This window comes from Corythoichthys intestinalis, chromosome 6 (genome assembly GCF_030265065.1).
Source record: "Corythoichthys intestinalis isolate RoL2023-P3 chromosome 6, ASM3026506v1, whole genome shotgun sequence".
Taxonomy (NCBI): domain Eukaryota; kingdom Metazoa; phylum Chordata; class Actinopteri; order Syngnathiformes; family Syngnathidae; genus Corythoichthys; species Corythoichthys intestinalis.
This window is the reverse complement of record NC_080400.1, coordinates 5,196,090-5,221,949: the sequence shown is the minus strand read 5'-3', so window position 1 is coordinate 5,221,949 and position 25,860 is coordinate 5,196,090. Positions and strand designations below refer to the sequence as shown.

The 25,860-nt window shown below is 38.7% G+C and overlaps 1 protein-coding gene across 2 annotated transcripts in view; it reads left to right on the top strand.

Moving 5' to 3' along the window:
- slc25a15a (solute carrier family 25 member 15a) overlaps nt 1-25,419 on the top strand; it is a 29,757-nt gene extending 4,338 nt beyond the window's left edge. For both annotated transcript variants that reach the window (XM_057839723.1, XM_057839724.1), the window contains 5 exons: nt 6,005-6,263; nt 7,692-7,832; nt 7,903-8,075; nt 22,471-22,629; nt 22,707-25,419. In XM_057839723.1, coding sequence (XP_057695706.1) covers nt 6,005-6,263; nt 7,692-7,832; nt 7,903-8,075; nt 22,471-22,629; nt 22,707-22,828 — 854 coding nt within the window. In that variant the 3' untranslated portion in view covers nt 22,829-25,419. The remainder of the gene's footprint in view (nt 1-6,004; nt 6,264-7,691; nt 7,833-7,902; nt 8,076-22,470; nt 22,630-22,706) is intronic.
- Nucleotides 25,420-25,860: the final 441 nt, after the last annotated feature.

Here is a 25,860-nt window from a genome sequence, read left to right as displayed (position 1 = left end):
GGACACACAAGTACGGAAGGTGAATTATGCCAAACAAAGGGTCACCACAATGTCATTATCATCATTTTAAAAATTTAAGTGACGGGTAAAAATAGAGTATGACCGGATTTTTATGACCCTGTCAGTCAAAATGACAGACAACGAAAAAGTCTAGCACAACCTCTGATGAGGAGTATATGAGGAGTAAAAGGAGAAAACTGAAGACAGAAAGAAAGGTCATACGCAACGAGCACTGGCAGAAACTTTTGCTATGCGTGACAAACTGGCACTTGACAGTCACAAAGCCCAGGGAAGAGTCACTGCTGAAGGAATCATTCTGGATGACGAGAGTAAAGTGAGTAAAGTGGGATTTAGACGCATCGGGCAGACTTTAAAAAAAAAAAAAAAAAAATTCATATATTTATACTAAAACGATGTATGTATGTATGTACATACTTTTCCAGCGTTATTTCGCTGTGTAAATGCATTTATAATGATAAAAATATGTAGAGTATTTAAACATTGAGAAAACTTGCAGGGTTTTTTTCTGCCAACTCGAGGAGATTAAAATAAAGGTCAAATCCACTATCCACCTGTTAGAACACACATGCAAATGTAAAATATATAAATGTTTATTGAATATCCATCTTACAGTCTTGTTTAACTGGGAGAATTTGTTACAAAAGACAGGCTATAATTTGTTATCATTATGCATTTTTGCACTGGCGTCACCAAACGTGATCACACAAAACGTAACCACGCATCGCTCCTGAGTCCTCATAAATAAAGCATACAATTTTGTTTTTTTCGGGCTCGTGCCCACAAATAAAACATAAAATTTTGGGGTTTTTCGGGCTGGGCAAGCAAATCAAAGGGAGTGTGTAATAGTTAATAGTTTGAGGTTGTTTGTGTGTTTTGCTTTTTTAAGACAGTTTACAATATTATTAGCATGTTTTACTGTCTGAATATGTCATTTCTGTTTGTTATTTATAATGTTTTGTGTTTATCATTTAATAAACAGGTCAGTTTCTTGTTACCAACCATTATGTGTTATTCCAACTCACCTAATTCAGCTGGCAAGTTGTTATCAAGACTACTAAAACCCTTTTCAACATGAGTCTGACAACTAAGTAAGGAGGCTAAATAACTTTAAACTTTAATACATGTTCAGAGAGGCCGGTATCGGTATCGGCCAGTATCGGATCAGAAGTGCAAAACAATATTGGTATCGGATCGGAAGTGCAAAAACCTGGATCGGGACATCCCTAGCTAGTAGTTTATTTTTTGATTGAAAATTTTACAAATTTTATTAAAACGAAAACATTAAAAGGGGTTTTAATATAAAATTTCTATAACTTGTACTAACATTTTTCTTTTAAGAACTACAAGTCTTTCTATCCATGGATTGCTTTAACAGAATGTTAATAATGGTAATGCCATCTTGTTGATTTATTGTTATAATAAACAAATACAGTACTTATGTACCGTATGTTGAATATATATATCCATCTTATCTTTCCATTCCAAAATTAATTTACAGAAAAATATGGCCTATTTTATAGATGGTTTGAATTGCGATTAATTGCGATTAATTACGATTAATTAATTTTTAAGCTGTAATTAACTTGATTAAAAAATTTTAATCGTTTGACACCCCTAATTAAAACCCCTCTTAATGTTTTCGTTTTAATAAAATTTGTAAAATTTTCAATCAAAAAATAAAGTAGTATCCCGCCATTGTTAATGTCAATAATTACATTCATGGCTCATGGGTGCTGAAGCCTATAAAATCAGTCGCACCCAAGCGCCAGAAGAGGGCGCCAAAACTCCCAAAAACACAATTAACAAGCGGACATTACACCCTGCTGTCATTTTGATGTGTTGAAGCATGTGTGTTAATTGCGTCAAATATTTTAACTTGATTAACTAACAGAAATTAATTACCGCTCGTTAACGCAATAATTTTGACAGCCCTAATACACACACCCATATATATGGCGGAAAACACTCAGGTGACTTGAAGTTCCGCTCTGAGTCCCCCAATTTGACCAAATTTCAAAATTGTCCTATATGCATGTGTGATACATCATTGGGAAGCTTAAAATCTCAATTTTCTGGGGGAAGAAACATTTAGAACTTGAACTTTTAATAAAACACTGTATATATATATTTTTTTAAACAGCAAAACCCTAAATGGAGGCGAGAGCAGAAATAAAGACGCCACAATTTTAACGAGATATTATCGTTTACTTACCTTGTTTCGATCCAAAAAGTCCATATAGCATGTATCATCGAGTGTCAAGACATGGATGTGAATGGCCACAGCTGGATTTTTTCGGGATTTTATGGGTGAAACATGGTAATATAACAAGGGTCGTGATGCCGAAATCGCAGACATCAAGGAGCGGTTCAGACTTTCTTTTTCATATAGTTACCCTTTTATACGTCAATTTTCAATTTTGCATTGTTTGGATCGATTATTTATCATCTAATATATCGGGGGAAATGCGACAGTAACAACAAAAATATAATTAAGCGATAGTTATGAGGTAGATTTCCGTGACTTTTTTACAGACGCCAAATTTTTCATTGTGGCGTAATTTGTTTAAAAGTTTAAAATATGCAAGTAAATACTTTTTTCAAGTCTTTTTTTTTTTTTTTTTTTTTTAACTAAAAATTAGACATCAATTAATGATTCTAAGTAGGGCTGTCAAAATTATCGCGTTAGCGGGCGGCAATGAATTTTTAAAATTAATCACGTTAAAATATTTGACGCAATTAACGCACATGCCCCGCTCAGATTAAAATGACAGCACAGCGAAATGTGTACTTGTTGTGTTTTTCGGAGTTTTGTCACCCTCTGCTGGCGCTTGGGTGCGACTGATTTTATAGGCTTCAGCACCCATGAGCATTGTGTAAGTAATTATTGGCATCAACAATGGCGGGCTACTAGTTTATTTTTTGATTGAAAATTTTACACATTTTATTCAAACGATAACATTAAGAGGGGTTTTAATATAAAATTTCTTTAACTTGTACTTACATTTATCTTTCAAGAACTACAAGTCTTTCTATCCATGGACCGCTTTAACAGAATGTTAATATTGGTAATGCCATCTTGTTGATTTATTGTTATAATAAACAAATACAGTACTTATGTACCGTGTGTTGAATGTATATATCCATCTTTCCATTCCAACAATAATTTACAGAAAAATATGACATATTTTATTGATGGTTTGAATTGCGATTAATTATGATTCATTATTTTTTTCAAGCTGTAATTAACTCGATTAAAAATTGTAAGCTAAAAATGACAGACATTTTGAATAATATATATAATTACTTACCTTCTTTTTATGGCAAGGTTAAAACAAAAGCGGTTGCGCAACGTCTGTAAATCGGGGTTTTCAGGGTAAAAAGGACAAATTAAAAATGGTTCGGAGGCTTACTGCACCATGAATCTGCTATGGCAGCATATAGACATATTGTTCTATCAAACACAACAGTTGTTTTGGCTTAAAATACAGCAGTTTATTTTAAAGAGGAGTGCAAGAGCAGAAACTGCTTTTTCAGTCTTGTCTGGGTTTTCCGCCTAATAGCCTATATATGGAGGAAAACACTCAGGTGACTTGAAGTTCCGCTCTGAGAGCCCCAATTGGGCCATCTTTCAAAATTGTCTGATATGCATGTGTGATACATCTTTGGAAAGCTTAAAATCTCAATTTTCTGGGGGAAGAAACATTTTGAACAGGAGGGCATTTTTAATTTTTCAAACAGCAAACTCTATCTGGAGGTGAGAGCACACGAAAGCAGAATTACAGACGCCATGACTTTAACAAATTATTATCGCGTACTTACCTTCTTTCGATCCAAAAACTCCATGTAGCAAGAATCACTGGGTGTCAAGACACAGCTGTGAATGGCCACAACTGGATTTTTGGGGAATTTTAAGGGTGAAACATGGTCATATAACAAGGGTCGCGATGCAGAAATCGCAGACATCAAGGAGTGGTCGAGATGTTCTTTAACTTCTTTTTCATATTTTTACCCTTTTAAACATTTTTCCTTGTTTGGATCGATTATTTATCATCTAACATATTGGGGAAAATGCAAAAGTAACCAAAAAATACAATTAAAAAGTGGGGCGTGCAATATTATTCGGCCCCTTGACTTTCAGTGCAGCAAACTCACTCCAGAAGTTCAGTGAGGATCTCTGAATGATCCAATGTTGTCCTAAATGACCGATGATGATAAATAGAATCCACCTGTGTGTAATCAAGTCTCTGTATAAATGCACCGGCTCTGTGATAGTCTCAGGGTTCTGTTTAAAGTGCAGAGAGCATTATGAAAACCAAGGAACACACCAGGCAGGTCCGAGATACTGTTGTGGAGAAGTTTAAAGCCGGATTTGGATACAAAAAGATTTCCCAAGCTTTAAACATCTCAAGGAGCACTGTGCAAGCCATCATATTGAAATGGAAGGAGCATCAGACCACTGCAAATCTACCAAGACCCGGCCGTCCTTCCAAACTTTCTTCTCAAACAAGGAGAAAACTGATCAGAGATGCAGCCAAGAGGCCCATGATCACTCTGGATGAACTGCAGAGATCTACAGCTGAGGTGGGAGAGTCTGTCCATAGGACAACAATCAGTCGTACACTGCACAAATCTGGCCTTTATGGAAGAGTGGCAAGAAGAAAGCCATTTCTCAAAGATATCCATAAAAAGTCTCGTTTAAAGTTTGCCACAAGCCACCTGGGAGACACACCAAACATGTGGAAGAAGGTGCTCTGGTCAGATGAAACCAAAATTGAACTTTTTGGCCACAATGCAAAACGATATGTTTGGCGTAAAAGCAACACAGCTCATCACCCTGAACACACCATCCCCACTGTCAAACATGGTGGTGGCAGCATCATGGTTTGGGCCTGCTTTTCTTCAGCAGGGACAGGGAAGATGGTTAAAATTGACGGGAAGATGGATGCAGCCAAATACAGGAACATTCCGGAAGAAAAACTGTTGGTATCTGCACAAGACCTGAGACTGGGACGGAGATTTATCTTCCAACAGGACAATGATCCAAAACATAAAGCCAAATCTACAATGGAATGGTTGAAAAATAAACGTATCCAGGTGTTAGAATGGCCAAGTCAAAGTCCAGACCTGAATCCAATGGAGAATCTGTGGAAAGAGCTGAAGACTGCTGTTCACAAACACTCTCCATCCAACCTCACTGAGCTCCAGCTGTTTTGCAAGGAAGAATGGGCAAGAATGTCAGTCTCTCGATGTGCAAAACTGATAGAAACATACCCCAAGCGACTTGCAGCTGTAATTGGAGCAAAAGGTGGCGCTACAAAGTATTAACGCAAGGGGGCTGAATAATATTGCACGCCCCACTTTTCAGTTTTTTATTTGTTAAAAAAGTTTAAATTATCCAATAAATTTTGTTCCACTTCACGATTGTGTCCCACTTGTTGTTGATTCTTGACAAAAAATTCAAATTTTATATCTTTATGTTTGAAGCCTGAAATGTGGCGAAAGGTTGCAAGGTTCAAGGGGGCCGAATACTTTTGCAAGGCACTGTAATTACTGATCTTCTTTTTATGGCTGGGTTGAAACAAAAGCGGTTGGGCGACGTCTGTAGACGGGGGTTTCCAGGGTAAAACGGGAAAATTAAAAATAGTTCAGGGGCTTAATGCGCCATGAATCTGCTATGGCAGCATGAAGACATATTGTTCTATCAAACACAACAGTTCTTTTGGCTTAAAATACAGCAGTTTATTTTAAAGAGGGGTGCAAGAGCAGAAACCGCTTTTTCAGCCTTGTCTGTGTTTTCCGCCATATACAAAACAAGATGTACTGCTAACAGTCCAATCAATGCATTTCTATGACGACCTCCCATTCTGTATTTGTATATCTCGAGTAGACAGGGATATTGATGTGTTAAGCGGCTGGTACCGGTCCGCGGCCCGGTGGTTGGGGACCCCTGTTTTAGACAATCAATTTTTGGATGTGGTCGCAGGTGGAACGGCGTGCGTTCTGAGCGGGCAGCCACTGGACACCGTCAAAGTGAAGATGCAAACGTTCCCTGGCATGTACCGAGGCTTCGTTCACTGCTTGCTATCCACCTTCAGACAAGTGGGGGTGCGCGGCCTCTACAAGGGCACCACCCCGGCGCTGCTCGCCAACGTCTGCGAGAACTCGGTGCTCTTTCTTAGCTACGGCTTCTGCCAAGACGTGGTCCGATATTTGGCTGCCGTGGAGGCAGGCCGAGGACTCAGGTTTGATATTTTGGAACATATTTGTTGCGTGTAGTGTTGCGCCGATTCTAGTGTCTGTACTGAGAAGCACTAAAATGACGTCGTCTGTGTCGGCGAGTATTAAATATATAACATGCTCTTTGAGCTCTGGTTACCCCACCCAAGATGGCCACCAGCTACGCGTGCTAATTTAAAATGAAGCTGACGATAGACATTAAATCATGCGGTGTCTAATCATCCGTGATTGGATCTGTGCTATCTGTGCAGTATCGGCATCGGCCAATATCACTCAACCCGGAATCAGAATCGGTACAAAAAATAAATCAAACAAATAAATAAAAACATTCAAAATAATAAAATGAATTAATAAATATATACTGTATGTAATTATAAAATAAGAAATAAATAATAATATATTCATATTTAAAATAAAAACAAACAAATGAAATAAAAACATTTAATATAACACACTATGTATATATACATATTAATTTAAAAATAAAAAAACGAAAAATAAATGAAATGAAAATAAATACAAATAAAATTTACTGTATAAAATAGGAATCAATAATCGATTTATAATCGAATCGTAATCGAATCGTTAGGTGCCCAATGATTCCCCCCTCTAGTATAAAATATACACATACTAGTATATAAAATAAAAACAAATAAATAAATGAAATAAAAAATAAAACCAGGATAAACAAAATGCATTAAAAAAAAATATATATATATATATATCTATATATATATTTATATATATTCATTAATATAATTGAAATAACTAATAATATCAAAAACAAATAAATAAAAAAATAAATATTTACATTATAAATAAAATTAAAACATTGAAAATCATTTTGAAACCAAAATAAATATATAATGTATAAATAGATAAGTAAATGATATACATATTTAAAATCAAATAAATGAAAAACTGTAAATATCTATAAATACAGAAATATAATTTAAATAATAATAAATACAATGAAAAATAAATAAAAACAAAATATTTACTGTATATATAATATTAAATAATAAAAAAATAAAGAATACATATAAGTATTTAAAAGATTAAATAAAACATTAAGAATAATAACAAATAATATTCACAATTAATACATTTAATTTAAATATTAATGATAATAAATAAAACTTAAAAAATAAATCATTAAAAATAAATGAAATTAAAATAAATATAGGAAAAAACTAAAAAATAAATATGTATGAATACATAAATAAAATTTACATAGAAATAATTAAAATAATAAATAAATAACTGTATAAAATTAAATTGAAAAAAATTATAAATCACATAAAAAAAATAAAAAAAAAGAAGAAAAAAAAAAAAAAAGGAATTGGTATCAGGAGCCAAAAAAACGTGTGTCATTTCTGTTTTGTTTAATTGTGGTTTTTTTTGTTTTTTTGTTTTTTTTGTTAACTGAGCAGCGATTTTCAGAAAGCCTCCTCCGGTTCTTTGGCCTCTATCTTCTCCTCGTTGGTGCTGTGCCCCACCGAGCTGGTCAAATGTCGCCTGCAGGCCATGTATGAGATGGAAGCGTCCGGCAAGATCACGCGAGGACAGCAAAAGTTGGCACCGCGGACACCACTAGTTTAAAAAAAAATTGCGCTTCTGAACGCAAAGTTTCTTTTCCTGAAGGGTTTGGTCGGTGGTGAAGTCAGTGATGGAGACCGACGGTCCGCTGGGTTTCTACCAAGGACTGACGTCCTCCCTCTTGAGGGAGTTTCCGGGCTACTTCTGTTTCTTCGGCGGTTACGAATTCAGCCGCTCCACCTTCGCTCGTTACATGGGGACGGACAAGGAGGGCATCGGTAGGTTTGGTCACCGCCCCTTTGCAGAGGTGGGTCCCAAAATGCTACTTAAGTAAGAAAAGCTTACTTCAAACTTACAGTGGTATGAAAAAGTTCTGAACCTTTTGGAATTCCTCACATTTCTGCATAAAATCCCCATGAAATGTCATCTGATCTTTGTCAAAATCCCACAGATGAAAAAACAGTGTCTACTTTAACTAAGACCACCCAAAACATTTATAGGTTTTCATATTTTAATGAGGATAGTATGCAAACAATGACAGACGGGGAAAAAATAAGTGAACCATCACATTGATTATTTTACGCCCCCCTCCCCCCCCTTTGGCAGCAATAACTTCCTGCAATAACGCTTCCTGTAGGTGCAGATCAGTCTGGCACTAATCTTGGCCCATTCTTCTTTACAAAACTGCTGTAGTTCAGTCAGATTCCTGGGATGTCTGGCATGAATCGCTGCCTTTAGGTCATGCCACAGCATCTCAATGGGGTTCAAGTCTGGACTTTGACTTGGCCACTCCAGAACGTTGTGAGAGAATTGTATTCATGCTTAAAACAACCCTTATGCATTATATTTTGTATGCTTTGTTATGCTTGCATGAGAACATTGGAGCATATAGCATCATTGTTATATTAATCTGTTTGAGTGTGCCTCCACACACACGTTTGCTTGACTATTGTAGACTGTATCACAATATGCCCAAATATAGACTGTTATGTTAATGTGTTTTCCAATATGCCCTGAATGAATACAAGGGAGGACTGTGGCTTATCAGGCTGAGCTCATATAGCCGGAGCCGGTGTTCAAGGCTCAGCTCAAAGATGTTTTTGTATGGAAAAATACCCAGGTTTGTGAGATAATGAGTTTCGTTTCTTAGTAAGTTTCGTTTCACGGTGGGCTTCGGCACCGCCCTTTTAACAGTGTAAATGTCCAGCCTCTATTGTACGTCTTTATACTTCTGGGTGATCACAGCTCCTGGCTGAATCACATCATTTTGTACCCAAGAGCTCTTGTTCATTAAGCCTTCGAAGCAAAGCAATCCATGGTTAGGGTCGTATTCATTTCTCTAATCGAGCTATCGAGGCAACACTTGTCTTGGAGTTCAAACTTGAGCTTCCCTGACAAACGTGTATTTTGTTCTTCTGAAACCATTCTGAAGTTGGTTTACTTCTGTGTTTTAGATCATTGTCTTGCTGCAGCATCCATCCTCTTTTTAGCTCCAACTGTCTGACAGACGGCCTCAGGTTTTCCTGCAAAGCATCCTGATAAACTTTTGAATGCATTCTTCTACTAATGATTGTACAGTAAGTTGTCCAGGCCCTGAGGCAGCAAAACAGCCCCATATCATGATGCTCCCTCCACCATGCTTCACGGTGGGGGTGAGGTGTTGATTTTGGTGAGCTGTTCCATTTTTCCTCCACACATGACGTTTTGTGTAACTCCCAAACAATTAAACTTTGATTACAACAGTCCACAAAATATTTCGCCAAAACTTCTGTGGACAGGGTACCCGCGGGTTATTAAAAGTATGAAAAAGGCATTGAATTTAGTTTTCCATTATTAAAGGTATTAAAAGTATTAAATTAGCTGTCGTAAGTCTGGAATTTTTTTACCGTGGTTTTAATTTATAAAAACATTTCAGTGCAACCTAAATTATATCAGTGACAGTTTTTTTTAAAAAATCCATAACGAAGATGACGCGTAGAATTTTTACGATGTACTGCACCTCGTCCGTGCGCGCCGTTAGCATGAACATCACAACAGCAGGCAATCGCACAGTACCAGGCCCGAAGTGGCTAATCGGGAGAACCGGGACAGTTCCCGGTGGGCCGGCCTGACGTTTGGGCCGGTCGTAATACACATTTTTAACGAAGCTTTCAGTGAAACTATTTACTAACGGCATCACGCAACCCCGCTTTGTGCGATAAATTGTGGCCCTTCTAGCATTCCGTAGTTTGAAATTCGATACCCCGCAACAGGCTCCCTCTCATTCTCCAATGCTGCCAGCTCTGCCTCTGGGAAAGAGTATCATGATATCATCCTGTTGACTTGATTCTGGAAAAAAACTAAATTTTGGGTTTTAATGGCCGAAATGGGGCACGTTGAGGCAGCATGACGAGCATGAACCCGTCTGGCTGTTGGCGCGACCCATTATTGTTGTTTTTGAGCATGTTTGGATAAAAGTACAGCGTTAAACCGTAAATGAACATGCAGACTGAAATATTTTTCATGAGAGCACCACTAAAACTTCCACCATGGAGGCTCCAGGCACTATTTTTGGGCACAAAGACGGAGGATTGGGGTGAAATCCACGTTCTCAGGCAAAACATAAGTTTTAACCCAAAACATTGCACTCTGAACTGGAATGATGAGCGTGAACTACCCTGAAATACACAGGTGTCTGAACTGTATAAGTGCATTGGGAGACAGCTGTTTTGGTGAGTTCAATTATTCTTTCAATCAATCATTCAATCTTTCACATTTAATTGCGGTAATTTTATGTCATGAATAATATTAAAACACTCATAAGCAGTGTTGTCAATAACGGCGTTAGAATATAACGGCGTTACTAACGGCGTTATTTTTTTCAGTAATGAGTAATCTAATTAATTACTTTTCTCATCTTGGCAACGCCGTTACCGTTACTGAGGCGGGAAAGACGTGCGTTACTATGCGTTACTAAGTTGGTTGAATAAAAAAAGGCTGAGAGAGACGGATTCACGGAGACGAGAGAGCAGAGCAGGAGTGGGGAGGACGCCGTTGCAAACGCGATGCTAGGTGGCTCCAATCGGTCTTTGTCGGTCACGTGCCCAAACTAGCGGACACGCCTCCATGCGCCATTTTGAGTGTACCACGGATGTAAACAAACCAGAACAGGAGTAGCTCCGACGCCACATAACTGCTTCCAACTTCATCGCTGGATATAAAATAAACTCCCTCGTTTACCCGAGTGTAGCCATAGCCTACAAACCACGCCCACATGATACGGTAGATATCACATATTACAGAACTAGATGCAAATGACAGACACGGCTGCATTGGCAACATGTTTTAAGGACTACATGTGTTAGTAAACAGCCGCCATCTTAAAGGGGAACTGAAGAGCTTTTCAGATTTCGCTCTTAAGTGTTTTACTCAGTTGAATTGTATTAAATGCGTCATTCGCTCTCTCAAAAAGTCACATAAAAAAAAAATAATAATAATTGACCGCGTAGTTTTTGAGTTATGGCCATAGCAACACCATAGCAACGAGGGACGCGCCGTCCTGCCGACCCCTACCTCGTGACGTAACTTCCAGGAAGCCTCGCCACCACTCTGAACACGGATATATAGCACCACGCTATCCTCGCCATATATTGCAAATATTTTCTGGGTTTTACTCGCGGGATTCGTCATGCCATCTCGATGTGTAGCGATATGAATTACTCACAGGAAGACTCGAGACTCTAGGAGTGGTCCAAAAAAAAACTTCTCCTGCAAAGGTTTGGACCATTTTTGTTAGCATGCATACAGGTCCCCAATCGGCTCATTGTTTTCATCATTTCAGCCATGACAGCTTTGAAAACCTTCAACAATGCAACCTTGGTTTTCCAAAGACGTAAGTAGAACATTAATGGCTTTTTTTTTTAATTTTTTTTTTATAAACGAGGGGGAATCCTACTGCCAGTTTGTTGAAGCGCGACATTTTTTTTTTTTTTTGCTGTTGGCCTGTCATAAGTAGATAGGTTGGCTGACATGCCGTCTACTCATGTGATTTTATTACTATATCAATAGGTGTTATGTAAATTCAAATGTCCCCAGCACCAAATAGGTTCTTGGCTCGTTTTTTATATTTCAACATCAAGGTCTGCCTATTTGAAGAGGGAACAATAGCATCAAATAGATGCTGCTATGACTGGGGCATTATTATTTGATCACCAAGAAATTATTATTAAATTAAAATTAGGATTCATCCAATATTTTCATGCTGCTGTGATTTTTTTTTTCCCTCCAGGAAGCCAAACATGAAAAATTAAGTGGCGGAAACCCTCAACACGATGAAAAAAGCGTTGCAAGTCAGTTGCCACCCAGTTTCCCAAAATCAAGAGAGAGTGGGTCGAGTCATATGATGACCCAAGTGATGCGGTGTCCAGCGATGACAACTGAAGAGATCCTATGAGGCCTGCCAGATGCTGAATTTCTTCCGTCTGCGACATCAGATGACGATGATTTAGGAGAAATAAATGTAGCAAATTTTGATGACATGAAATCATAAACTAGTCATATATACAGTACACATTTTTAAAAATCAAGTTACCTTCATATTTTAATGATAATGCATTATCTTTGTATAGAGAACACTTCATGCTACAGAAAAGAGTAAATACATATTTCCCACTGCCATTATCATTTTTCAATGTTGCGCTAGTCCGTTGCTATCCTAACTTTGTGTTGCTTACTAAAATTATGCTCTTTGATGTGTGCCGTTGTGTGCTTGGTATAACATGTTGTGTCACAATCTGACAACGAAAGCTAATGCAGATTCAACATAAACCTGGTATCATTTATTATTGCGGCCTATTGAATATTTTTTCAGAATGTAATATAATTACAATATATTATATACTAATAGAATACATTAAACAGTCAACAAAATGTGTCAATGTTGTTAACAATTTATGGTTTTATTTTTTTAATGAAATTCATGCCCCTGTCAGTGCTTCAGCCTCCGCAAGTTTGGCTCTCACGTCTGGGATCTCCTGATGACACAGGCATACTCTTGGAAGGGTAATTACTTGACGGTTTAGAGCAACACCTGGAAAATAAAATGGTTTTGTCATTTATTTTGAAATATCAATAACATATCATTCATTTAGCCACATTTTGGGCTAGCTTTATCATATTTAGATCGGTAGGAGCTGTCCCATTACCTAATATCCAGTTTTAGCTATGTGTAGAGCATGGAAAAATATACAACCATGTAGTCGCATTCTAATAAAAAAAATCACGATGCTGGACTTACCACTCACTCTCCCGTTCGTGAAGTGTCGAGCTGTCAATTGGCGTCATGACGCCATCTGCTGTGTCAAGTAAATCGCCGTCATCTGACGCCTCAGGTTCAAACATGTAGGGATTAATTGTAGTTCATCTTTCCTGGGAGCTTTTGCCATCGGTAGCGTCACGAAAGAGCGATCCTGAATGGTTACCTTTGGTGGAAATATCACTGACATCGTTGTTGCTGCTATGTTAGCTGTGGGTAGTCTTCTGTTGCCTACGTCACACTTCCGGGTTTGCGAAGGGACCATTATCCTTACAATTACGTGTTGATAACGTCATGGTTGTTTTGATGAACTTGTCCCAAGTTTATATTCATAAAATTACACCAAAATCCGGAAAGGTCTTCAGTTCCTCTTTAAAGCAGTAAACCTCGCAGGAAGGCTCTGATGTAGAGATCCTTCCTCGCGAACCTAAGTAACTTCTTAAAAAATTTATTTTAAAATGCTCCTAAATCGGCAAAATCTTGACTTAAATCTATCTTTAAATGACGAAAACTTAAAACTTACACATGTTGATTGTTGAAGGTTGACAGAAGGGAACTAATGCAATAACGGGAGCAATTTTAACAACTTTAACGGTTGATTCACAACTTTAAATGACTTCCACACATAGCAAAGGTTACTATCTAGTTATCGCAAGACCCTTGTGTCTAGTTATGTGGAGGGTAAAGAATTGGGCTAGGGCCAATTGTTCCCAAAACCATTTAAACTTCACATTGTGTGACCTTTTTTTTTTTTTTTTTTTTTTGAGAAAAAAAACCATGAAAATTATCACTAGTTACTTTGCCAAGGAACTAATTACTCTTACATTCAGGAAACTGAGTTACTAACGCAATTACTTTTTGGGACAAGTAATTTGTAACTGTAATTAATTACTTTTTTAAAGTAAAATTAACAACACTGCTCATAAGTAATGATATATTACATTAATGTTTTATTTATTTAAACTATATACAGTACGCCCCCCAAATTTTGAATATCAAGTAAAAGTTGTTTTATTTTGGTAGATTAAACCAACAAAATTGAGTATGTCAATTTGCATGTACCACAAACCAAAAAAAAAAAAAAAATGAATATGATGAAAAGCTTCAGTTTTGTACACACTTGCCACACGTGTAATTCAAAACACGTGCAAAAGGTTCCTCATTCTTTAAAAAGGCAGTCTAATATAAGACAAAATTATAGCTAGTACCCCAAAAATAAAATGGTAACATCACACAGAAGCTGCGCTTGAGCCCTTGATCTCAGAACTGTCAGTAAACATGCTCTTCCTCCGTGCCTCCCTTTTTACAAGTTATTTGGGGAAAATTCATATTTGATTCATCTTTACAAGTGTAAAGGAAAACTCTTTTCTTGTTTCTAATGAGGCTTAAATTTGATGAACTCCTGTGCTAATAGGTGTATTTAGAAATTGAAATATATAATTTATGCATTTTAAAAAATCGCAAGTTTACTATTGACAGCATGCGTTTAGTCACGATTTTAAAAAATGAATGCTTGACAGCACGATTATTATTACAATATTTTAATAAGGTAGGTCATGACATGAAGAGGGCCGGTCTGTGGCACAAAACTTTTTGTTTTAATTGTATCTTCAATAAATGTGCATTCTTTTGTCAAACACACTTAGTAATTGAGGTTAAATTTGATGTTCAGTGCTTTGTTTTTTTAATATGATTAAATATTATCTAAATAATGGGTGGGAGAAAAGTATTAATTTTCAGTTGAAACGGCATTAAAAAAGGTCTTAAACGTCTTGAATTTAGATTTATCAATCCTGGGGGGACCCTGTGTGGAGTGTCCAAGTGCCTTTTTGCAAACATTAAACGAGCAACAATGTTTTTTTTTTTATAAATTATTGGCCATAGCCTTAGGTATAGTTGATGTGTGCACAGAGATATTGGACTGTGCCAGTGATTTTGGCAATTCTTTCGTAGACACTTTAGGGTTCTTTTTTACCTCTCTGAGTATTCTGCGCTGAACTCTTGGCGTTATCTTTGGTTGACGGCCACTCCTTGGGAGAGAAGCAACAGTGCAGAACTCTCCATTTGTTGACAACTTCTCTGACTCTCGATTGATGAACATACAGCCTTTAAAGATGGTTTTGCATCCTTTCCCAGCTTTATACAAATCAACAATCCTTGATCGCAGTTCTTCAGGCAGCTCTTTTGACCAAGCCATGATGCACATCAGACAATGCTTCTCATCAAGACATTTCTTACCAAGTGTGTGTTTTATAGACCCTACCCACCGACGTCACAAAATCACGTGATCGCTGTATTGTTCCGCCCCCTTGTCCGTCATTTTGTGTCTGTATTATCAATGGTCTCAATTGATCGAGCAATTTATAATGCATTTCATGGAAGACCCGGTGCTTTCGGATGCCGTAAACTCACTTGATGCGTTGCATAAAAGGCGTTATGTGGAAAAGCTTCAGTTTATCCATTCACCAGATCCATATTTGATGCCTAAATCGATGTTTTTCGACCCGCTGTCTCCGCCGTATTTGCCTGACATCTGCTAGCTACCCTGATATGTACAACTATCTTGTCCACACAAAATCAGCCTATTCTCACGAAAGTTTGAAAAACTTTAAGAGCTTGGAGGCTTATAAATACTTCGTTGCCGGTTGGGTGAAACAGGTCCTCGTCCACGAAAATTCGGCAGGAATCTATCTTGTGCTTGGAAAGGTGAGTTACGAAATTTTCAATTCAAAATCTTTTGTTCTTGCTAACATCCACTGTCAAGTCTAATGTATTTCATGTCGCTGTCAATGGAGTTAGGGCTTTTAATGTTTATATGGTTTAGCGATAGCACTCTCACTACATACATACGTGTATGTTGTCGGCGATTAGCCTAGCAATAGAGCTGAAACGAATACTCGAGCAACTCGAGTAACTCGAGTTTAAAAACTGATCCGAGTAATTTTATTCACCTCGAGTAATCGTTTATTTTGACAGCTCTAAGTATCACGTTTCGCTCGGACTACTTTTAATGCGGGACAACGCGCTGACGTCACGTGCGTAGAGGAAGAAGCAATAAAAAAATTTTTTTTTTAAACATTTCCGCAGCCGACAGCCGCTCCAAACTACGCCGACGATGCTAAAAACTAGCCCGCATGATGTTAAGTTGGTAGCAGGTAGCATTTGATGAGTCTAATAGAGATCACATGTATGTTGAACTAGATGCATAACGACAGACTAGGCCGCGTCTGGGCAGCGTTAATAAACAGCCGCCATCTTAAAGCAGTAGAGCGCTACGCGCTAATAAAGAGCGCTAAGCGCTAATGAATAAGATTAACGTTACTGTCTGAGTCACTAGCTCACGTAACGTTAGCCCTGCGGAGGGCTAGGTTTCTATTAATTATGACCACTTTCGATGCCTGGCTAACGTGTCTTACATACAGGCTTTAACATAACATAGCTTTGTGGAGTGATAAGGGTGTAAAATAAAAACTCAATAATGCTAACTATCAATTTTAGCTTAGTAGTCATTGCTGGATAAAACACCAAGTAGCACTGGTCCCTAATGTGCTCCAATACAGCCTGTATCATACATTTATTTTGAACACTGCAAAAACTCAAAATCCTATCAGGACTTACAGTTTAGAGTAGCGTAAAACTTAACTAGAACTTAAAAATGGCTTGACACAAATAGAAATTCAATTGAAACACGTGGGAAAACTTTTAAGTGATGTGTGTCATCAAGCGTAATGGCATTTTTAGGTATATATATATATATATATATATATATATATATATATATATATATATTAATAAGATCTAAAGGTTTTTTGAGTGAAAGCAGTGAATTTGTCTTTTTTTTTTTTAATTCTAGTTACATCTGAGATGCAATTGTTGGCTGTTTTCAACAATATACATCGAAAATAAAGACATTGATTGACTGAAAATGGTTAGAGATTAGATGAAATGTCTTGTTTTCTCATGTATATTTATAATTGCTCCTCACCTAAAATTATATTTGTTTTATCCGATTACTCGATTAATCGATAGAATTTTCAGTCGATTACTCGATTACTAAAATATTCGATAGCTGCAGCCCTACCTAGCAATGATCTTAATTGTGGTTGTCAGCCCAAAACCCTCTAAATATATATTAAATGCATCTTACCAGATATAAAATGACTACTACATAATCTGTGGTAATCGTTTGGAGCCCAGTTTTCTCGTCGAATTGCAGCAGCCCATCTCGCTCTCTCCTCTCCGGGTCTCTCGGAATCCGGTAGAACTTCAAGTCTCTTAGTCTATCTTCTCTGTTATTGCAACAGACCGCCACACACGCCTTCACCATTTTGATTATTAATGTTAACGAGCAGAAAAACACGTCGTAAATAGGAGGAATGTACGTAGCCGTAACAGGTAAACACGATGTGTTGACGGACAATTGGGCGGCACCAGTCAGGAGGGCGGAGTTGTGACGTCACGTGGGTAGGGTCTATAGTGGGTAGGGCAGCTTTAAACCACTCATCAGTGATTGGGTACACACCTGACTTAAAATGTTTGGTAAAAATTGGTTTCAATTGCTCTTCAAGTCTCCTTCTTACTTATTTCCCCACCTTCTGTCATTGTTTGCATGCTATCCTCATTAAAATATGAAAAGCTATACATGTTTGGGTGGTTTTAGTTAAAGCAGACACTGTTTTTACATCTGTTTGATTCTGACAAAGATCAGATCACATTTGATGGTGATTATATGCAGAAATGTGAGGTTCAGATACTTTTTCATACCACTGTATATTACTCCAGGAGTCATCCGAATAACACTCAAGTTAAATATATTCCAAGTTAAGAACACTCAAGTGACTTGAAGATTGATTCTGAATCCAATTTGATTTTGGGTAACTTTCTGTCGGTTTTGTGGTATTTTTGGGTCACTTCCTGTTGATTTTGGAGCACTCCGGTGTCACTGCCTGTGCATTTTGGACCATTGTCTGTTGATTTTACAGCATTCATGTCAGGTCACTTCCTGTCTACTGGTCACTTTCCAGTTGATTTAAGGGCATTTCCAGGTCACTTCCTGTTGCTTTTGGGTCATTTTCTATTGATTTCAGGGCATTTACAGGTGAATCCCTTGTTGATTTTGCATCACTTTAATGTTGGTTTTGGGGGTATTTCCAGCCCACTTCCTGTATGATTTTGGATGACTTCCAATTGATTTTAGGGCATATACAGATCCCTTCCTGTTGATTTTGGATCATTTTCTGTTCATTTTGGGGCATTCAGGGACCACTTCCTTTTCACTAGTCACTTCCTGATGATTTTTCATCATTCTATGTTGGTTTTGGGGTAATTATGTGTCACTTCCTGTTTACTTTGGGACCTTCTACGGTCACTTCCTGTTGATTTTGGATCATTTTCAGTTGGTTTTTGGGCATTTATGGATCATTTCCTTTTCACTAATCACTTCCTGTTGATTTTGCATCACTTTATGTTGCTTTTGGGGTATTTCCAGGTAACTTCCTGTCGATTCTGGATGATTTCCTATTGATTTTTGGGAATTTACAGATCACTTACTGATGATTTTGGATCATTTTCTGTTGATTGTAGGGCATTTATGGATCACTTCCTTTTCACTAGTCACTTCCTGTGGTTTTTGCATCACTTTATGTAGGTTTTGAGCTATTTATGGGTCACTTCCTGTTGATCTTGGAGCATTCCGGTGTCACGACCTGTACATTTTGTACCATTTCCTGTTGATTTTACAGCATTCACTGGTCACTTTCTAGTTGATTTTAGGGCATTTCCAGGTCCCTTCTTGTTGGTTTTGGGTCACTTCCGGTACATTTTTGGGGCATTCCGCAGTCACTTCCTGTACATTTTGGATCATTTCCTATTGACTTTACAGTTTTCATGGGTCACTTCCTGTTCACTGGTCACTTTCCAGTTGATTTTGGGGCATTTCCAGGTCACTTTGTGTTCATTTTGGATGGTTTTGTGTCGATTTCATGGCATTTCCAGGTCACTTCCTGTTGATTTTGGATCATTTTCAGTTGCTTTCTAGGCGTTTGTGGATCACTTTCTTCCCACTAGTCACTTACTGTTGATTATACATCACTTTATGTGTGTGTTTGGGGTATTTCCAGGTCACTTCCTGTTGATTTTTGGATCCTTTTCTGTTGATTTTGGAGCATGACATTGTCAATTCATCTATATTTTGGACAATTTTCTGTTGATTTTTTTGGGCCTTTCGTGGTCACTTCCTGTTCAGTGGTCATTTCCTGTTTATTTTGGGGTATTTCCAGGTCACTTCCTGTTGATTTTGGATGATTTCCTGTTGATTTTAGGGTATTTAAAGATCACTTTCTGTTCACTGGTCACTTTCCAGTTGATTTTGGGGTATTTCCAGGTCACTTCATGTTGATTTTGGATGATTTCCTGTTGATTTTAGGGCATTTAAAGATCACTTTCTGTTCACTGGTCACTTTCCAGTTGATTTTGGTGTATTTCCAGGTCACTTCCTGTTGATTTTGAATGATTTCCTATTGATTTTAGGGCATTTACAGATACTTCCTGATGATTTTGGATCATTTTCTGTTGATTTTGGGGCATTTATGTATCACTTCCTTTTCACTAGTCATTTCCTGTTGATTTTGCATCACTTTATGTTGGCTTTGAGCTATTCGTGGGTCAATTCCTGTTCACTGGTCACTTCCTGTTTACTTTGGGGCCTTCCATGGTCACTTGCTGTTCACTGGCTGTTGATTTGTGGGCATTTGTGGGTCACTTCCTGTTAATTGTGGGTAACTTCCGGTACATTTTGCGGCATTCCGTGTCACTTTCTGTATATTTTGGACAATTTTCTGTTGATTTTTGGGCCTTCCGTGGTCACTTCCTGTTGATTTCAGGTCATTTTCTATTGATTTCATGGCATTTCCAGGTCACTTCCTGTTGATTTTTTTTTAGACCTCCTGTACATTTGGAGGCATTCTCAGATAATTTCCTGCACATTATGGATAATTTCCTCTTGATTTGTGGACTTTTCATGGTGACTTCCTGTTCATAGGTCACTTCCTATTTATTTTGGGGGATTTCCAGGTCACTTTCTGTTGGATTTAGGTTACTTTCTGATGATTTTCGGCCATGTCTAGGTCACATCCTGTCGATTTCCTGCCACTATCAATTGATTTTGAGCCATTTATGGGTTTCCTCCTGTTGATTTTTGGACACTTTCATTACATTTCTCCAAATTCTGGGGTCATTTCCGATTGGTGTTAGGGCTTTTCGTGGTCATTTCCTGTTCACCACTCACTTCATGCTGATTTTGGGGTATTTCCAGGTCACTTCCTGTTGATTTTGGATCATTTTCATTTGATTTTTAGGCGTTTGTGGATCACTTTCTTCCCACTAGTCACTTCCTGTTGATTTTACATCACATTATCTTGGTTTTGGGGGGTATTTCCAGGTCACTTCCTGCTGAGTTTTGGATCCTTTTCTGTTGATTTTGGAGCATGACTGTGTCACTTCATGTATATTTTGGACAATTTTCTGTTGATTTTTGGGGCCTTTCGTGGTCACTTCCTGTTCAGTGGTCATTTCCTGTTTATTTTGGGGTCTTCCATGGTCACTTCCTGTTCACTGGTCACTTTCCAGTTGATTTTGGGATATTTCCAAAATTCCAAGTCACTTCCTGTTGATTTTGGATGATTTCCTGTTGATTTTAGGGCATTTACAGATCACTTCCTGATGATTTTGGATCATTTTCTGTTGATTTTGAGGCATTTATGTATCACTTCCTTTTCACTAGTCACTTCCTGTTGATTTTGCATCACTTTATGTTGGCTTTGAGCTATTTGTGTGTCAATTCCTGTTCACTGGTCACATCCTGTTTACTTTGTGGCCTTCCATGGTCACTTGCTGTTCACTGGCTGTTGATTTGTGGGCATTTGCGGGTCACATCCTGTTTATTTTGGACAGTTTTCTGTTGATTTTTGTGCCTTACATGGTCACTTCCTGCTGATTTTGGAGCATTTCCAGGTCACTTCCTGTTGGTTTCAGGTCATTTTCTATTGATTTCATGGCATTTCCAGGTCACTTCCTGTTGATTTTTGGAGACCTCCTGTACATTTGGAGGCATTCTGGGATGATTTCTCGCACATTATGGATCATTTCCTTTTGATTTGAGGGCTTTCATGGTGACTTCCTGTTCATTGATCACTTCCTATACATTTCAGGTCACTTTCTGTTGAATTTAGGTTACTTTCTGATGATTTTCGGCCAGGCCTAGGTCACGTCCTGTTAATTTCCTGTCACTATCTAGTGATTTTGAGTCATTTATGAGTTTCTTCATGTTGATTTTTGGACACTTTCATTACATTTCTCCAAAATTCTGGGGTCATTTCCGATTGGTGTTAGGGCTTTTCGTGGTCATTTCCTGTTCACCAGTCACTTCCTGCTGATTTTGGGGTATTTTCAGGTCACTTCCTCTTGATTTTGGATCATTTCCTATTGATTTCAAGGCATTTATGGATCACTTCCTGCTGCTTATGGGTCACTTCTGGAACATTTTGGCGCATTCCCCTGTCACTTCCTGTATGTTTTGGACAATTGTCTGTTGATTTCTGGGCCTTCCATGGTCACCTCCTGTTCACTGGTCACTTTCCTGTTGATTTTGTGGCATATCCGGGTCACTTCCTGTTGGTTTCGGATCATTTCCTTTTGATTTGAAGGCGTTAATGCTATTTATGGATCACTTCCTTGTCACTTGTTACTTCCTGTTGATTTTGAATCACTTGATGTTGGTTTTGGGCCATTTGTGGGACACTTTGTTAATTTTGGGGGCATTCCCGTGTCACTTCCTGTTGATTGTGTGTTACTTCCGGTACATTTCGGGGCATTCCCGTGTCACTTCTTGTACATTTTGGATCATTTTCAGTTGGTTTTAGGGCATGTATGCTTCATTTCCTGCTGATTTTCGGGCACTTTCTGTTCATTTCGGGGCATTTCCAGGTCACTTCCTGTTGATTTCTGGTCATTAATGGGTCACTTTCTGTACACTGGTCATGTCCTGTTGGTTTTGGGCTAATATGGTTCATTTACAGTTAATTTTGGGTCACTTCCTATACATTTTGGGGCATTTTTGGTTAATTTTAGGGCATTCGTGAGTCACTTCCTATTCACTGGTAAACCAATTAGTTAACAAGGAATTGACCTAAAAATACCCTAAAATTGCATGTTCTAGTTACTTAAGTCCAAGTAAAAACCATTTTCACCTAATACTTTAACTTTTTTAGATGACTACACTCACTTTTACGTGAGTAAAATAATTTAGAAGTAACACTGCTCTTACTTGAGTCCAATTTTTGGCTACTCTGCCCACCTCTCGTTTACCGTCCAAACTTTGGCAGGAACGGCGGCGCTGATGTTCAGCGGCGGTTTCGGCGGCGCTTGCCTCTGGCTCTTGATCTACCCCATCGACTGCGTCAAGTCCAGAATCCAAGTCTACTCCTTAGCCGGGAGGCAGGAGGGCTTCCTGAAGACCTTCCTGGGGATCGTACGCAATGAGGGTATGCTTTTAAATGATCCCTTGAGGGCGCTGTTTTCCAGAAGGATTCCGATTGTGGATTCGCGTTGTGCCCAACAGGCTTTCGCGCGCTTTACTCGGGCCTCACCCCTACCATGATTCGGACTTTCCCTGCCAATGGCGCCCTCTTCTGGGCTTACGAGTTCACGCGGAAGTTCATGATGGAGGCGGCGGGCGCCTGAAGCTGGTCCTCGATAAGTTTAGTCCTGTTTATGATTGGTGTTGCACCGATACCATTTTTTGGCATCCGATACTGACTCCGACTGTGTGGTATCGCCTAACGACGATACTGTACTGATACCCAATTTTATAAAAAAAATCCCAAAAAACGATTCCATGTCACTTCCTGTTCATTTTAGATCATTTCCTGTTGATTTTAGGGCATTTACGGGACACTTTTTTGTTGCTTTTACAGGTCACTTCCTGTTCAATAGTCACTTCCTGCAATTTTGGGGAATTTCCAGGTCACTTATTGTTCATTTTGGGACACTTTTTGTCGCTTTTATGGGTTACTTCCTGTTCAATGACCACTTCCTGTTGATTTTGGAACACTTTTTTGGTGATTGTACGGGTCACTTAATGTTGAGTGTTCACTTTCTCCGATTTTGGGTAATCTCTGTCAGTTCCTGTTGGTTTTGGGACACTTTTTGTCACTTTTACGGGTCACTTGGCCGGTTCAGTGGTCACTTCCTGCAATTTTGGGGAATTTCTGGGTCACTTCCTGTTGATTTTGGGACATTTTTTGGATGTTTTTATGGGTCAACTCCTTTTGACTGGCCACTTTCTGCAATTTTGGGGAGTTTTCGGATCACTTTCTGTTGATTTTAATGGACACTTTTGTTGCTTTCACGGGTCATTTCCTGTTCAATGTTCACTTCCTGGGGTTTTGGGGGATTTACAGGTCACTTCCTGGTGATTTTGGGACACATTTTTTGTTGCTTTTACGGCTCATTTCCTGTTCAGTGTTCACTTCCTGGGGTTTTGGGTGATTTCTAGGTCACTTCCTGCTGATTTTAGGACACTTTGTCATTGATTTTACGGCTCCCTTCCCGTTCAATGTTAACTTTCACCGATTTTGGGTCATTTCTGTGTCACTTGGTTGGTTTTGGGAGACTTTTGTCGCTTTTACGGGTCACTTCCTGTTCAATAGTCACTTCCTGCAATTTTGGGGAATTTCCAGGTCACTTATTGTTCATTTTGGGACACTTTTTGTCGCTTTTATGGGTTACTTCCTGTTCAATGACCACTTCCTGTTGATTTTGGAACACTTTTTTGGTGATTGTACGGGTCACTTAATGTTGAGTGTTCACTTTCTCCGATTTTGGGTAATCTCTGTCAGTTCCTGTTGGTTTTGGGACACTTTTTGTCACTTTTACGGGTCACTTGGCCGGTTCAGTGGTCACTTCCTGCAATTTTGGGGAATTTCTGGGTCACTTCCTGTTGATTTTGGGACATTTTTTGGATGTTTTTATGGGTCAACTCCTTTTGACTGGCCACTTTCTGCAATTTTGGGGAGTTTTCAGATCACTTTCTGTTGATTTTAATGGACACTTTTGTTGCTTTCACGGGTCATTTCCTGTTCAATGTTCACTTCCTGGGGTTTTGGGGGATTTACAGGTCACTTCCTGGTGATTTTGGGACACATTTTTTGTTGCTTTTACGGCTCATTTCCTGTTCAGTGTTCACTTCCTGGGGTTTTGGGTGATTTCTAGGTCACTTCCTGCTGATTTTAGGACACTTTGTCATTGATTTTACGGCTCCCTTCCCGTTCAATGTTAACTTTCACCGATTTTGGGTCATTTCTGTGTCACTTGGTTGGTTTTGGGAGACTTTTGTCGCTTTTACGGGTCACTTTCAGTCGAGTGGTCACTTCCTGCAATTTTGGGGAATTTCTGGGTAACTTCCTGTTGATTTTGGGAGACTTTTTTGTTGTTTTTATTTGTCAGTTCCTATTGACTGGCCTCTTCCTGCAATTTTGGGAAGTTTTCGGGTCACTTCCTGTTGATTTGAGGACACTTTTTTGTTTTTAATGGGTTAGTTCCTCTTGAGTGGCCACTTCCTGCAATTTTGGGAAGTTATCGGGTCACTTCCTGTTGATTTTGGGACACTTTTCTGTTGTTTTTATGGGTCAGTTCCTATTGACTGGCCACTTCCTGCAATTTTGGGAAGTTTTCGGGTCATTTCCTGTTGATTTTGGGACACATTTTTGCCGCTTTTACGGGTCACTTCCTGTTCAATGCTCACTTTCACCGATTTTGGGTCATTTCTGTGTCACTTCCTGTTGGTTTTGGGAGACTTTTTGTCGCTTTTACGGGTCACTTCCTGTTCAATAGTCACTTCCTGCAATTTGGGGGAATTTTTGAATTGATTTTGGGACACTTTTTGTTGTTTTTATGGGTCAATTTCTATTGACTGGCCACTTCCTGCAATTTTGGGGAGTTTTCGGGTCACTTCCTGTTGATTTTAATGGACACTTTTGTTGCTTTCACGGGTCATTTCCTGTTCAATGTTCACTTCCTGGGGTTTTGGGGGATTTACAGGTCACTTCCTGGTGATTTTGGGACACTTTTTTGTTACTTTTACGGGTCATTTCCTGTTCAATGTTCAAATCCTGGGTTTGTGGGTGATTTCCGGGTCACTTCCTGTTGATTTTGGGACACTTTGTTGTTGATTTTACGGGTCACTTCCCGTTCAATGTTCACTTTCACCGATCTTATTTGTCAGTTCCCATTGACTGGCCTCTTCCTGCAATTTTGGGGAATTTCTGGCTAACTTCCTGTTGATTTTGGGACACTTTTTGTTGTTCTTATTTGTCAGTTCCTATTGACTGGCCTCTTCCTGCAATTTTGGAAAGTTTTCGGGTCACTTCCTGTTGATTTGAGGACACTTTTTTTGTTGTTTTTAATGGGTTAGTTCCTATTGACTGGCCACTTCCTGCAATTTTGGGAAGTTATCGGGTCACTTCCTGTTGATTTTGGGACACACTTTGTCGCTTTTACAGGTCATTTCCTGCTCAATGTTCAATTCCTGGGGTTTTGGGAAATTTCGGGGTCGAAACAGCAAGCCTGGTCAGATGAGACCAAGATTGAGCTTTTTGGCAACAAACACTCTAAGTGAGTCTGGCGTGCCACGAAAGATGCGCATGCTGAAAAGCACCTCGTACCCACTGTGAAGTATGGGGGTGGGTCAGTGATGCTGTGGGGCTGTTTCGCTT